This window comes from Parambassis ranga, chromosome 18, assembly GCF_900634625.1.
Source record: "Parambassis ranga chromosome 18, fParRan2.1, whole genome shotgun sequence".
NCBI lineage: Eukaryota > Metazoa > Chordata > Actinopteri > Ambassidae > Parambassis > Parambassis ranga.
This window is the reverse complement of record NC_041038.1, coordinates 603,535-620,229: the sequence shown is the minus strand read 5'-3', so window position 1 is coordinate 620,229 and position 16,695 is coordinate 603,535. Positions and strand designations below refer to the sequence as shown.

At 40.6% G+C, this 16,695-nt stretch overlaps 1 protein-coding gene across 1 annotated transcript; it reads left to right on the top strand.

The window, feature by feature from the left end:
- Positions 1-11,036: 11,036 nt before the first annotated feature.
- On the top strand, positions 11,037-14,413 carry ing2 (inhibitor of growth family, member 2). Its single transcript, XM_028429357.1, has 2 exons — positions 11,037-11,307; positions 13,211-14,413. Exons 1-2 carry the CDS (start codon positions 11,163-11,165, stop codon positions 13,909-13,911), a joined length of 846 nt encoding a protein of 281 aa, XP_028285158.1. The 5' UTR covers positions 11,037-11,162; the 3' UTR covers positions 13,912-14,413.
- The last annotated feature ends 2,282 nt before the right edge of the window (positions 14,414-16,695 follow it).

Sequence of the window (16,695 nt, the reverse complement as noted above, 5' to 3'; positions counted from 1 at the left end):
GCTCCATAGTATGTAACGCCATACACATGTTCTACCAGTCTGTCATGGCGAGCACCATCTTCTTTGCTGTGGTCTTCTGGGGATCAGGCATTAAAGCAATGTACACCAACAGACTGGACAAACTCATTAAAAAGGCAGGGTCTGTTGTTGGCTTTAAAGCTTGCCAACCTGGAGGAGGTGGCGAGGGAAAGAGTGCTGGCTAAACTGCTGTCAATCATAAACAATCCCTCCCACCCTCTCCACAACACTGTGGACAGACTGAGGAGCAGCTTCAGCAACAGACTCCTGCTGCCCCGCTGCTCTAAGAAACGGTAGAGGAAGTCATTCCTGCCGTCCACCATCAGACTCATCTGTGACTGTCAGAGCTGTGCTCCAGGGACGTGCAGAGACCTTTGGACAGGCGGGTGCTCAAAGTGAAAAAGGGGCACATGGAGCATGAATTTGGAACACCATACAGAAACACACTTTACAATGTAACTGGTTGAATCGAACCAACCCATATTCATAGAGGGGATAAAGCAGGGGTGAAGGTACAGCCTATACCAACAAAGCCATAACTCAAGCTGTACATTTAGGAAGTATGAAGATAATGTATTAAGTTGAATTTAGAAGCTGTAAAAATATTGTAGGGGGCACCTGTGGGGGAGGGGGGTCTGGGGGGCCTCACCCATAAAATGTTTAATGAAGTAGAAGCCATTTCCTGCATTCTGGTGGATTTCAACACATATTTTACTGACAGAAGTAAAGGGTTAACTCAACAACTATTACTGAGAGATTCAATAATAACTTTATTTTAAGCAATGATGACAAATACAAAACTGAAAATGAAACAGTTCCATTCAGTTGTCAACCTCATTTTTTATTTTATTAGAACAAAATATGTTTACATCTGTTACTATTTAACCTATTTGTCACCATTTTTTCAACCACAAAAACCACATTTCTGTTTCACCTTATTCCCAATAAGACTATCAGCTGGACTGTCAGATTTTAGAGACAGACTTCACAGAACAGATCAGATTAAACAGATTAGACAACAGGTAACTTAGTTCACCATGAATCTGTGCTGATTTTTTAAATACAGAGTAAAAAGTGGGAGTGATTATTTTTCATCCATATTTATCATCTTATCAGCCTCTCTTCACTCGATGCACACAGCCTGGACCATCACACAGGTATCAAAATGACTAGTTGCCCAAAGTGTGTACACATTACAACCTTTTATGCTGCTTACTGAAATCTGAAACCACTATCATTGCTAACAAAGCATTATATTTATGTAAAAAAATGCAGTCCTATTTTAGTACAGTGAAATATTTTTGTTTTGTATAAGCAAGGACCAGTGGCGTAGGAAGCATTAAAAATGTGTGTGTGTTTGGGGGGGGCACCTTCTGTGGGTGGGTGGTGAAAAAAAGTATATTAGTATTATTAGTATTAGTATTATGAAATATAATATAATAATATTAAGTAGTTGTGATTTCCTGCAGATTTTAACAGGTTGATAAACACCTATTTTACCTACAGAAGTAAACACTTAATTACTATTTCAGAGACAGATTCAACAAAAACTCATTGATTTTAAAACACAGTGACATACAGAAACTAATTCCAAGTGAAACAACAGTTTTGTCAACCATACTGGTGCTACTACACTAACAGATTATACAAAGCCTCCATATTGTTAGGTGAAAGATTTTATTTTGCATGATGTTATTATGTGGTGTGGGTCCACATATCCAGAAGTGTGTCCCTAACATGAAGTTTTCATTTCTGTATGCATATTACTGTAATGTGTTTTATAAGTACTTATGTGTTAAGTAAGTTTTACAGAAGATCAAAAAAAGACCGGTATACTGAATGTATTGAGAAGTGTGTAATTTCCCTACTTCTCATAGACTTTTGTAATTCATTTCCTTTGTTAGCTGTTGTCTGCTCTTTGGAGACAGCTCTGGTTGATATCAAGCTAAGGTTGTAAATCTAGATCTTGATTGAAGTAATGTGTTCATCCCCTATGACCCCATTTTACGACCCACCTTCCTGTGAGTTTGGTTTCCTGGTCACTCTCAGATTTGACCCACAGCTTATGAGATGTTAGGACTTAAAGTGAGCTTACATGGGGGAAGAGGTGTAAGCTTTTATGGGGCGTCATAAAGTCACTCGTATGGGACAGTGATCATTCTCGTGGAGAACTTATCTTCAACTTAGGTTTACGACTGACAAAAGGGGACCCCCTGCTATTTCTTTCTGTTTTCTCCTGACTCTCAGGTTTAACCATTACCAAATAAGGTAAACTAAATATCAGTTGAGCTGACCCCATTGGTGAAGAGTTAGGGAAGGACATGATTTTATGGGATCTCAAGATAGGATAAAAGGTGTTTACAAGAATGGCATATTGTTCTCTGGCTGTGAGGCCAGGCAACCACAGAGATCTCTGTTTGTGTGACCCAGAATTTGCTTCTTTACTGTTAGAATAAATTGTAATTTTGAGACCAGATATTGTCAACTTCTTCTTAATCAAAGAACCGGGGAAGATGAATGAAAGGATCCAGAAGATTTTTATGTCCCTAACAATATCTGCTGCCTTCTCTCATTTACAGAGACAAAAAACTGGAAAATCCCATAGAAAAATTGGGCCATGAACCAAACTGCTTAATGCAGATAATACAGAAACTAAAAATACTAACTTACAAAAACATGCATGTCTTTAGTTTTATTTGCTTATAAAACTGCTTAATTCACAACAAACCTTGTGGATGTGTTTATAATGATGCACTGCCTTATCTGCTACATCAGTGTTTCCCTGTTCATATAATGCACCACTGTGTCCTGACGGTCCATCACATTTATTTCATTCTTGCTGATAAGAATAGGAGCAGGTGGGTATGTGCGCTGGCTAGGCGAGGCTAACGCTAGCAGGCTAACAGGAGCTAATCTGGCCTTATTACAATATGGGTTAATGCCGAAAACAACTCTAACTTTCCGTGTCTTTGTTAGGAATCTCCTCTACTGTACTGTAATACTGTAATTGAAAGTAAACAGTAGCTTCCTCCCAAGTTTTTTAAGTTGATATAACATCAACCTAATGTCACCTGGGTCCATGTCACAAAACAGTAAGGCCTTAGCATGAGCTGGACTTTGTGGGATGACACTAACGTTACCTCCTCCAGCTTCGACCAGCACTGATGGTTCTCTTTGCTGTGTTTTACGCTCGCCCGAAGAAAGCCACTGGCTTTGTTAGCTCCATTACTATAGTAACGGTATTGCAGCGCTGTGGTAACCAGGAAAACATGGAGTGGAGTTCAGCGGTGAGGTTAACTGACTTTTTCACGAGCAATCGAAACAGCGTTAGGTGGAGTTTCCTACTCAGTGAATGTGGGGGGGTCCAAACGGGCCATTTTAACCCTCATGCATTGTTCGCAAACACTACCCTAATGTGTTGTTCGGGGACAAAAACGTCCCCTAACTTTAACGGTTTTAAAAATATATTAGATAAATATTTTTTTGAAATTTTTTTGCATACACCTTTTAATTAACTTCAGTTCTAATCAACAGTAGTGAAAAAATCATTTTCCCCCAGGATTTTAACCCTTTAATCACCAATTTTATGAGGGGTGGTGCTGAAAATTGAAAAAAAAAAACACAAAATGGCTCATTTTTAATAGAAAAGGTGAATGTGGACTGGATTCTTTTGAACCTCTATTACAGTCTTGGTCATGTCAAACATCAGTAAAGAAATTGACTTTATTGCATTATTAGTTTTTGCACAGCACTGGATTTTCTTTTTTTCTCCCTAATGTGTTGTTCGGGGACAAAAACGTCCCCTAACTTTAACGGTTTTAAAAATATATTAGATAAATATATTTTTGAATTTTTTTTGCATAGACCTTTTCATTAACTTCAGTTCTAATCAACAGTAGTGAAAAAATCATTTTCCCCCAGGATTTTAACCCTTTAATCACCAATTTTATGAGGGGTGGTGCTGAAAATTGAAAAAAAAAAACACAAAATGGCTCATTTTTAATAGAAAAGGTGAATGTGGACTGGATTCTTTTGAACCTTTATTACAGTCTTGGTCATGTCAAACATCAGTAAAAAAATTGACTTGATTGCATTATTAGTTTTTGCACAGCACTGGATTTTCTTTTTTTCTCCCTAATGTGTTGTTCGGGGACAAAAACGTCCCCTAACTTTAACGGTTTTAAAAATATATTAGATAAATATATTTTTGAATTTTTTTTGCATAGACCTTTTCATTAACTTCAGTTCTAATCAACAGTAGTGAAAAAATCATTTTCCCCCAGGATTTTAACCCTTTAATCACCAATTTTATAAGGGGTGGTGCTGAAGATTGAAAAAAAAACACACCAAATGGCTCATTTTTAATAGAAAAGGTGAATGTGGACTGGATTCTTTTGAACCTTTATTACAGTCTTGGTCATGTCAAACATCAGTAAAAAAATTGACTTGATTGCATTATTAGTTTTTGCACAGCACTGGATTTTCTTTTTTTCTCCCTAATGTGTTGTTCGGGGACAAAAACGTCCCCTAACTTTAACGGTTTTAAAAATATATTAGATAAATATTTTTTTGAAATTTTTTTGCATAGACCTTTTAATTAACTTCAGTTCTAATCAACAGTAGTGAAAAAATCATTTTCCCCCAGGATTTTAACCCTTTAATCACCAATTTTATGAGGGGTGGTGCTGAAAATTGAAAAAAAAACACACAAAATGGCTCATTTTTAATAGAAAAGGTGAATGTGGACTGGATTCTTTTGAACCTTTATTACAGTCTTGGTCATGTCAAACATCAGTAAAAAAATTGACTTTATTGCATTATTAGTTTTTGCACAGCACTGGATTTTCTTTTTTTCTCCCATTTTGTCCCATAGACTTACATTATAAACACACTTTTTTTGACTGCACAGCCATGGCACTACATAATCATGCATTCTTGATTGTTGGTGGTTTACCCTGTTGGTAGGAGGTAACATTTGTGATTTTTACAGTTAACAACTTAATTACCATATTAACCCTTACCTGCAGGCCTGTGCTCATGTAGTGTAGTTTCTGGCTTGTATATGGAGTTATAGGGAGTATTTTAGCACATAATTGTGTGTCTACACACTGTGTGTGTATGTTAGACAGGAAGAGAGCCATTTGCACACTGATCTTGTTGTCTGTGAGTACACACAACCACAGAGTCTTCATAGTAAACAAAAACAAAGAAAGTGTTGCTATGCACGTGTGGCCCTTTGATGTCTACAGGTGCAGACTAAACAAAACAAAAAGGCAAGTGGTCTTACATGTGACCTTGTGGTCATTTGATGGTGAGAAGAGCAGAAAGCAACATGAAGAGAGGATTCACTTGTGCACAATCTCTGGAAATGATTGTGCAGCCTGGCTCTATGAAGGGCCAGGCTGTGAAGCTGTGAAGGCTGCACAAGTAGATCCGTCACTTGTTCACAAGCGAATCCTTCATTCGTTCACAAGTGAATCCTTCACTCATGCACAGGTGAATCCTCTCTTCATGCTGCTTGCTGCTCTTGTCACCATTAAATGACCAGGAGGATGCATGCAAGTCCACTAGTGTTTTTGTTTTGTTTAGTCTGAACCTCTCAGCATCAAAGGGCCCGGCACTTACTTTTAGGGCTGCAACAAATTTACTTTACTTTACTTTACTAAACTACTTTTAATACTAATTTTAGTAGGGGACTAAACTGTAGATTAGATTTGGTTAGTCAATGATTATTTATTATGTTATCAAGTTATCTATCTATGGTGTCTATTTAGTAACATGCACATGTACGTATGGTCGTGTGGAGCGCAACACACCATGGAAAAGGGGCACTTAGACCTCACTTAGACTAATTCAGTGATCTCAACTGAGACACTAACCTAAAAGTAAAGTCACTCTACTGGAGGACGTGTTTTCCGAAAGCTAAAAAAAAAAAAAAAACAGCTATTTTACCCATCCACAACTTCAGACGCCAGAACTCCTGGATGTTTTCATTTTACATGCTTATGCATTGCCGTTGTACGTCTGAATTAGGTACACTTCACTTACTTAGTAACTTTATTTTCCTGACTTTCCTTCCCTGACAGTGTGCAAATGGCTCTCTTCCTCTCTAACATACACACACAGTGTGTAGACACACAATTATGTGCTAAAATACTCCCTATAACTCCATATACTTAAGCCAGAAACTACAGTACATGAGCACAGGCCTGCAGGTAAAGGGTTAATATGGTAATTAAGTTGTTAACTGTAAAAATCACAAATGTTACCTCCTACCAACAGGGTAAACCACCAACAATCAAGAATGCATGATTATTTAGTGCCATGGCTGTGCAGTCAAAAAAAGTGTGTTTATAATGTAAGTCTATGGGACAAAATGGGAGAAAAAAAGAAAATCCAGTGCTGTGCAAAAACTAATAATGCAATCAAGTCAATTTTTTTACTGATGTTTGACATGACCAAGACTATAATAAAGGTTAAAAAGAATCCAGTCCACATTCACCTTTTCTATTAAAAATGAGCCATTTTGTGTTTTTTTTTTTCAATTTTCAGCACCACCCCTTATAAAATTGGTGATTAAAGGGTTAAAATCCTGGGGGAAAATGATTTTTTTTACTACTGTTGATTAGAACTGAAGTTAATTAAAAGGTCTATGCAAAAAAATTTCAAAAAAATATTTATCTAATATATTTTTAAAACCGTTAAAGTTAGGGGACGTTTTTGTCCCCGAACAACACATTAGGGGGTAAAATTTGCCCACAGTGTACCGTTGACCTATGAAAAATTTTAAAATCATATTAACAAAATTTATGTAAATTTAAGCTTATTGAGGAAAAATGATTCAATTTGTCCACATATTGACAAAGTTATGGCCAAAATAAACAGAAAAATTTCTCTCAGAGGACAAAAATGTCCCGAACAACGCATGAGGGTTAAAATGTGGGGGGGCACGTCCCCCGGGGAGTGATTCAATGTAGAACCGCCACTGACTCGGACTAAAGCATCACCACAGGTGCATTTCTCAGTTACATTAACTGTGTTTTTATGCTTCTATCTCCCCTCTTGATCTGCTTTATGTGTGTGTATGTACATATTCTTCTTTGTTGTATGTGTATATAAGAGTTTTTGCTGTGTTTATTAGGGCCCGAGCACCGAGTGGTGCGAAGGCCCTATTGTAATTGTAAGTGTTATTATTATTAGGGCCCGAGCACCGAGTGGTGCGAAGTTTCGTGCATAGTTTCACATAGCTGCACGAAAATCGGTACACGTTTATTATACCGAGACGCACCAAAAAGTCTCTTGACACCATGACCTTAACCCAACAGGAAGTCTGCCATCTTGGATGGAAAGTGGCGATTTTGGCGATTTACACCATTGGTATGTGAGCGAACTCCTCCTAGAGCTGTCGCCCGATTGACCTGAAATTTGCTGGAGGTCACCTAAAGGACCTGCTGATCAAAAGTTATCAAAAGCTTTTCTCTAACTTACAGGGCGTGGCCTCTGTGGCTCGCCAAAGTCTGGCGACAATTCATGATTTCGCCATGTAACTTTGAACGGCTCTCACGCTCGCATACTTTATCCAAACGTCTTCAATCTTTATGAGCATGATGAGGGCTCCGCCCTGAACACCTCCATATGTTGAAACCCTGACTTACTCGTGGCGCCCCCTGCTGGTAACAGGAAATGACCTCTTTTTACTCCGACGTGTACTGCTCCTACATAGTTGACAGCATCAACTTCATTTCACCTTTAGAACCTTCCCAACTAGTTGGTGAAGCTACACTATGAAGGCCGTGAAACTGCGTGCAATGGCGTCTGTGTGGCGGCGCGCCGACTGTCGATCCTTCGCCATGAGAGTACGTTTGAGTTTTTTATGACCTTAACGACCTTCTATGATCATGAAAATTCATACACACGTTCACGGGGGCGTGTCCTAGCAACTGATGGGGGTCTCGTAAGTGGGCGGGGCAAAATGGCTCAATGGCGCCCCCTTGAATTTTTTAAAAAACCCTCTCCATAGGGGTTTTTTTAGAGTAGGAAGACAAAAATCGGCACACACACAGAACATGTCCAGACGCACATAAAAGTCTCTTGCACCATTGATCTAGACCACACAGGAAGTCAGCCATTTTGATTTTAGCTGTCAAATTTCAGCGATTTCCACCTTTGGTATGCGGACGAACTCCTCCTAGGGCTTTCGACCGATTGACTTCATATTCGTTCGCTGTCACCTAGAGACCATGCTGATCAAAAGTTATCAAAAGCTTTTCTCTAAGTTAAAGGGCGTGGCCACTGTGGCGTCACTTCGCCATTCATACACGAACAGCTCTCTCTCCTACATACTTGCTCCAAACGGCTTCAAACTTTCTGCACGTGGTCAGAGCCCCTCCCTGAACGTCTCTATGTCATCATGATCTATGGCGCTCCCTTGTGGTGGAGACAGGAAGTGCCATGTTCTTCACTGACATGCACTCTGTTTAATCCTTCCCTGTCATTACACAGCCACATGAGGATCACAGATTTGAAGTCCCACAGAGACACCTGTGTGGTTTTCTGTATCATGCTGCCTGTGGCGGTGGCGACTGTTGAACATTCGCCATGAAACATCAACTGCTTATAACTTCGCCGTGCATCGTCCTAGCGTCCTCAAATTTTTGTCATGTCCTAACGGTCCGTCCCCCCACACGTCTGCATGCTCATGAGTCACCTGCACAGCGCCACCTACAGGAAACCGGAAGTAACTGCTTCTGGACATTTTTCATGTATGAATCAAATGTTTTTTGAGGTTTGATGCACAGACAGGTCTCCACTATTCTCATGGTGTCTGGCTCCACCCAGTGGACACATATGGTACTGCAACTGATATAACTCCACCACGGATGCTCCTAAAATCCTTAAATTTTTTACATGTGATACAGACCCGACCCCGACCATGTGTGGACATCTGTGGACAGCGCCACCTACTGTAAAGAGGAGGTTACTGCACACTAACAATTTTTACATATATTGAGAGATTTGTTGCACTGACACATCTCTGCTTCTGTCTGCCGGCTTTTTCCCACCGCTGGCAAAATCGCCGCAGCTCGTGGGGGGAGCGGGGGAGGGATGGGACGGCGTGACGGGGAGGGGGCGGTCGCGCGGAGTGCGAGGGCCCGATCATCGCTGCTTGCAGCTTTAATTGTATTTATCCTTTTTAAATGTTGCTACTACAACTCAATTTCCCCACGGGGATTAATAAACTGAATCTTAATCTTAATCTTAATTAGTCACCTTGAGGAATTTTAACCCATTCTTCATACCGAACAGCTACAATCTGAGATATCAGAGGAGTTCCCTCATGTAATCTGCATGTGTCAGGCGCTTCTACAGCATTTCAGCTGGAAAAAGGTCTCAACTTTGACTTGACTGTTTCACAACATTCATTTTATACTTTTTTAGCCATTCTCTTGACACCGTGGTTGTTGTGGTCTTGTTGCATGACAAACTTTGTGTAGAGCTCACAGACTTATGTCTGCTGAATTCACTGGTATAATTCAAAATTCATTGTTCCATCAATGTTGGCAAGTCACCCTGGTTCAGATTCAGCAAAAAAAAACCCAAACCATGATAGTACCACCACCACATTTAACAGATGGCTTCTCATTTAAGCCAAGTAACCACATTCTGGTCTCATCTGTGCTCCAAGTATTTTCCCAGCAGCCCTCTGGTTTGTCCACATGAGCTTTAACAGACAGGCAGCAGTGTTCTTTTCAGAGAGCAGTGACGTTCTCCTTGCAGCTCTGTCACGCACACCATGGTTGTTCAGTGTTCTTCTGATGGTGTTTTCATCCACATGAACATTAGCTATTGTGAGAGAGGCCTTTAGCTGCTTACAGGTTACCCTGGGTTCCTCTGTGACCTTGCAGACTGTTACATGACTTATTTTTGGAGTAGTCTTTGTTGATAGAGCACTGCTGGGAGCTTAATGATAGACTTGAATTTCCTCCATTTGTACACAGTCTGTCTGTCTGTGGATTGGTGGAGTCCAACTTCTTCAGAGATGGTTGTGTAACCTTTTCCAGCCTGATGAGCAGCAACAACTGTTTGTGCAGAACAGAAACCCAGCGCCTGAACCCCCATATAAGCAGTGAGACACAAAACTAAGAGGAAGGCTGGACACACAGTTGGTGATGTAAAATAAGGGATTGTAAGTTGGCCTGATAAGACAATATTAGCAATATTACGGAGGTGAAAGAAGGCGGTCTTGCAGACCTGTTTAATATGGTACATAAATGACATGTCCTGATCAAAGATAACACTAAGGTTCCTCACAGTCATACTGGAGGCCAAAGTAATGCCATCCACAGAGAGAATGTTATCAGAGGTCATTCAATCCCTTATGTCCTAAAGACATGCCTGAAGTCTTGACTAACGGCTCTGTTTCATCGTGCTTCTTGGTTCAATCATTGACTGAAAATACCTCTGAACAGATAGATTCTAATTTGGCTTTTAAATAAACTGCTAATCCTTCTATTGAATATAATTTTACCACTCATATATATATATAATGGATCTTTTTCCTGAATAAATAAATGACAAGGGGGAATATATCTGTTCCATTAGTTTGACTGGGTTCTGTTTTTCCACTGTCAAGTCATATTTAAGCAGAAATATAGAAAATTATTAAGGGTTCACAAACCTTCAAGCAGCTCCATACAGATGTATAAGTACAGTGTATAAACAAACCAAATATTAAAAGAGTTAAAATGACTAAATGTTCTTTTAATGTTGCAGCTGATTTGTTCTAACATTACCACAAGGTCAAACTTGGGGTCCGTCTAAGCTCTGGCATCTTTTTTTTATTTCAATTTCCCCATTGGTTTAATTTCCCGGGAAAACACTATGATAATGAGGCCACTCTCTACCAATCAACACGCTCAAAATACAAATAGCTCCGCCTTCGATGACGACAAAGGTAAGGAAACTGTACAATACCATAAAAGGAATATACTCCCGCATGCGCAGTGGTTAGAGTTTTGTTTGAAGTGAACTGCTGCTTGGAACTGCCCTACAAGCTGCAAAGTCGCCAAGCATTTGATTTTAACAGTATATTTTTCCCACATTTTCTCCATATTGTTTTAGTTCCTCTATGCATCATAGAGACGATGTTAGGCCACCACTATCCGAATGCGGACAAGTCGCAACAACTGGTCAACTATGTGGAGGATTATCTGGAATGTGTGGAGTCCCTGCCTTTGGACATACAAAGAAATGTTTCTCTGCTTCGAGAAATTGATGCAAAGTATCAAGGTATTGTGTTCATATGTTTTTACCTCTGATTTAGTGTGCGTGTGTTGAAGTGGCAAACATTAGCGGCAGTGAAGCACGGTGTGCAAATGGTGGAGCAGGCGCTAGCCTTGTGTTCCCATTTTGCTAGTAGCCCCTTTCATTCCTACTTGGATACACAGTAATATGATTGTGTGTTGTGGGCTATCATACTGATGGGGCCGAGTGTTGAATAAAGAAGCTAGATATCCGTCAGTTAGCCTAGCACGGATACGCTCCGTCCTGTTTTGTGTGTACCAGGCTTAATGCGAAAATGGCCAGATTGAACGTGTCTTAGACTGGGCAAGCGTTTGTGTGTATTATCACAAACTACAAGAGCTGTTGTAAACATGTAGCGTGTAACAACAAAATCGGCGTTAATATCATTAAAAACTACAACTGTGTGATAGTAAAATCTAAACTTTGTTAGTATGTGCACATCGCCGCCCACAGCGGAGTACGGCTGAGAATTATTCTGCAAATACCACCGAAAACAATGATCAAACTTGGAATTAAACGCTGCTCGGTTGCTTTAATGAATGCCGAAGCCTAAAGCGTAGAATAGAGATATGTAGTAAGATCGATCAGTGTGTTCATTCACGTCTGATGACTGTGGCTAACAGACTGTTTTTAAATGGAAGCTGATAAGAGATTCTGTGCTGTGTATTTCCGCTTTGTTTGTTAGGTTTAACTCCTATGGTTAGTTAGGTTGTGGTGGTGTTCAAGGCAGTTTGCGCTGCAGACGCTTAACAAAAGCCTACACTATAGGAAAACAATCCTCGTTTTGGTATTGACGCAGGCTGAGCAGCGGCTCATACGCAGCCTCTGTTAGCAAGCGTCCGTCGGAAACCCGCTGTCTAAAAAAACAACCAAAAAAAACAAACATCGATACATATAGATCGATTTAAAGCGAGATTACACTTCTTTATTGGTTCGCTTGGTGTCTGCTCCATCGAGTGTGAACCGCAGAGCCGAATAGCTTCTCTTCTAGGCAACCCCCTTCAGCCTCTTACTGGCGTCATTTCCGGTAGGTAGGAATTCACTGCAGATCAGCCTTTTTCCTCCTCATGCCAGGCTCCACTGCTGCTAACATATCCAGCACTTGTTTTACTTCACTTCACTAAGTTTTCAGGATCTGCTAAAGACTTGAAACAAAGTACTGAAGAATTTTTCCTTAAAAAAAACAAAAAAGTGACATGGCGGGCAGAAGAGATAATTGTTCCATGTTGATGTCCATTGCAGGGGCACTGAGTGTGCAGACCTGTAGATACGTGTAGATTAGCACCTGAGTGAGGTCCTTCCAACTTACCAGGTCGAATACTGATTGGTTCAAATGTTAACTTGAGTCAGGACAAGGGCATGTTGTCACAGAACCATCTGGGCAGTACACAAACACACACACACACGCTGACATACTATTCAGCAGGCACATGTAATAAGCGTAAGTGACATTATGTTCATTGGCGTCTACACTGTTACTTTTACTGTTGACTTATGAGTATTTAATTAAATATCTAAAAAACCTAAACATCTTTTTTCACTGTTCAATACACACACGACAGTATTTTATAGTACAGTTTAAACAAGATTTTTTATTTTTGATACTGTATTAATCCCAGAGGGAAATTCGTTACGGCAGTGTCATACAATGACTAGCAAGGCGCGCCACAGGCTAGGGTGAAGTGTCTTGCCCAAGAACACACAACAGTGACTAGGGAGGAGTTGGGATCGAACCACCAACCTTCCGGTTACTTCCGGTTACTAGACAACCCTGCTATACCACTGCGCCACTGTTGTCATGGCCATGGTTATGGGTATGATAATGCAACATTTAAATGTTTGATTCAGTATCTTCACACACAGTCAAAGTGTATTGTGTTCTCTGCAGAGGTATTGAAGGAGGTGGATGAAGTGTTTGAGAAGTACAAAGGTGAGCAGGATGCTGCTCAGAGAAAGCGCCTGCAAATCCAGCTGCAGAGGGCACTCATCATCAGCCAGGAGCTGGGTGACGAGAAGATCCATGTGGTGACCCAGATGACAGAGCTAGTGGAGAATCGTTCACGTCAGATGGACTCCCACTCTTCGTGCATCCAAGAGTCAAGTGAAGCCGAGCGGCTGGCCACGGAACGGCGAACCAGCATCCAAGAATCCCCGGCCCCTGAACGTGCCTCAACCCGACGGCCGAGACGCCAGCGCAACAGTGAGAGCAGGGACTCCAGTCATCCATCTGCCAATGGCTCACTCGTGGATGACCCTGTGGAGGAGCTGTCTCTACCTCCACCCAGAGAGAAGAAGTCAAAATCTGCAAAGAAGAAGAAGCGCAAGGCCAAACAAGAGCGAGATGCCTCGCCAGTCGACTTTGCCATCGATCCCAATGAGCCCACTTACTGTCTTTGTGAGCAAGTGTCATATGGTGAGATGATTGGCTGCGACAATGACCAGTGCCCCATCGAGTGGTTCCACTTCTCCTGCGTGGGTCTCACCTACAAACCCAAGGGTAAGTGGTACTGCCCCAAATGCAGAGGGGACAACGAAAAGACCATGGACAAAAGCCTGGACAAAAACAGAAAAGACCGCAGGTCCAGGTAGTGACCCTCGGCCTACGGACGAAGACTGTGTCGTAGTTGATAAGAGTATTTGTGATGTTGTAAGAGCACAATCGAACACCATTAGCAGCAGCGCTTATTATTAATCAAGGAGGAGTTGTGATTGAACGTGCGGTGATTGTTCCACTATGACTATAACTGCAGTGCTGCAGTCTGTAAGGAGTCCAGCTGCTGCAAGAATCATCAGCCCGAAGCTGCCATTTTCTTATTTTTAACGTTTTTAATTTTGATTTAAAAAAAAATGAAAGCATCTTCTTGTTTACCATCCCTTTTCACTCTGGACAAGGTCCTAATAACAATAAGGTATTTCTACAGATGGTAATTTTTTTCCTTACCTTTTGGCCAAATTGATTTACTTTAACTTGACTGTGTTGGAATCCATGTCTGTCTTTATACAGTAATGACTTATTGAAAATAGCCTACACATGTTATGTTTACAAGAGACTGATATTTAATTTAGGTAATGATTGTTGATGGGACACTGGAACAGGATGATATCATGTTTGTGTTTTCATTGGTTCACTATTGTGTATATTTCTTTTTATATATATTAAAAGAAAGTATAGTCAATCAGTTCTTTGCTGTGAGTATCCAACAATGTTTCTGTGCCTTTAGTTATTTTAGTATTAAAGTTTAGAAATTGTAGCTCGCATAGGGTGAGGTCCCCAATTTGTCAAAATTGCTCTGCAGGATCAATGTTGCTAGCCAAGAGGAGCTGTGTGTGAGTACCGGTATTCAAATTCAGGTAGACTGTTGCCATTTTAGCAGCACCTAAGTCCTTAAATGGCTTCTTTATGGTGCTTCCAAAAGTGAGTCAGCCTCCATAGACCTCTGTGTTAAAATGTCTACATTTACAGCAAAAATAAACATGTTTGTAGCCTAGGATGAAAACATTTTGGTCACATGTCACTCAAAGCAAGCAGTCCTGCCCTTAATTCATATTTTAATCCTTTAATATACAATTAGAATTTGAGAGACAATGCTGATTTGTTGTCATGAACATAGAAATTGTCCATAGAGATCAAAACAAATGTGTAAACATGTTTATTTTTGTTGTAAAGTTTTACAGTTAATATGGGGGACTGTGGGGACTGACTGATTTTTGGAGACACCCTCAGGTGGCCACTCCAGGAACTACATTTTTAACTACATCTGTTATGTGTGTGAAAGGACTGTAGTTGTCTATAATTCCTGTCTGAAATCGGAAAAGAAACAGGTGTGGTTCATTGAGTTTTCATGTGGCCAGCTGTGCTGTAGATAACCACATAAATATAGCTAGCTTTTTTGCTAGCATTCTCTGACAACAGTAAATTCAGGCAGAGTACTATATCAAAATATTTGAAACTAACTTTTTTTGCAAAGGGGAGTGGTTAGTAGCAGTTTGTTTTAGATTTAATGGTTTATACCTGTGAAATGAACTGTTTTCCGCCTTCCGCGTAGTTTTCTCTCCCTCTCTCTCTCTCTGTAGGTCTCTCGGACCTGCAGTCCCGCCCCTGATCATTCCAATGCTTATTGCCTGCACCAGCCTCTGTTGTTCATCTTTGTTTTAATTACTGTTATTTATGAACAGATGATATATACATCTACTATAATATATAAATAATAGTTTCAGCTTGTAAACATCAACAACATCATGGTAATGTATGGTGTTTGCTGCATGTTTATTCTTCTCTCTCTTTCATCCTCTCTGTCCTGTCTACCTCTTCTTCTCCTCCTCTACCCAGCCGACTGTCAGCAGGAAGGTTCTTCTTATGAGCCGGGTCCTGCTCAAAGTTTCTTCTCGTTAAAAGGTTTGTTTTACCCAGACCAACCCACTGAGGTCTGCAACCACATATAAACCACGTTTCCCCACCAAACAGAACTGATGAAGCTGCTTGGATGAGCAGCAAAAAGTCTTCAAGAAAACTCTACAAGTCCAGACGCCTTGCTTCAATCCTCTCTACATTCCTGTTAAAAGGTTTTTCCTTGTCACTGTTGCTCTGGGTTTCTTTAAAGTGCCCTGGGACAATTCTGATTGTTAAAAGGTGCTATATAAATAAAATATCTGTGGCTAAAACCTGTCGTGTACAAGCTTGGAAAGAATAAGTGCATGATTTGTATTATAGTTTTAACTGAAACTTGAAAGTAACATTATGGAGACACTAGTGAAAAAAGATATAGTATGGGACTATTACAAACATTTTGTATATTTGTTTAATTGCAACCTTGCCCATTGTTTTTTTTGCTGTGTAAGAGAATACAGATGCAACCTTTAAAAACAAACTTTAGCCCAAAAAACATCAGGTAGAGAATCTTTTATTGATGGTAGACTGGTGAGCTGTCCAGTGTGTCACCCAGCTTGTCCATTGACAGCTTGTGACCCTGCAGTAAAGGATCATCATCAACCCTATGGACACCTGAACACCCAGCTGAATTAGATAACTGGAAAACAATTAGCCTTATGATTCTTCCTCTTCGCTGCTGCTGGACTCTCCAAACAGATCTCTGTCCTTAGAGGTGTGCTTGTTTGGGATCAGGGTCTTGGATGTTGGTCTGACGGCGATCAGCATAGGCCTGTGGCTCAGTCCAAGCAAAATGTAAGCTTCCTGTCCACATAGTAGCTTTGTACAGTGGACACGTGCATCCAGAGAGAGCACAGACAGGACGCTGCATGTCTCTAGGTCCCAGAGGCTTAGCTGTCCTGGATTATCAGAACAAAAAAAGACTAACTTGGTGGCAGCTGTGGCTGTTGTCGAGCAGTTATGCAGTTCAGTTACTGGTGTGATGG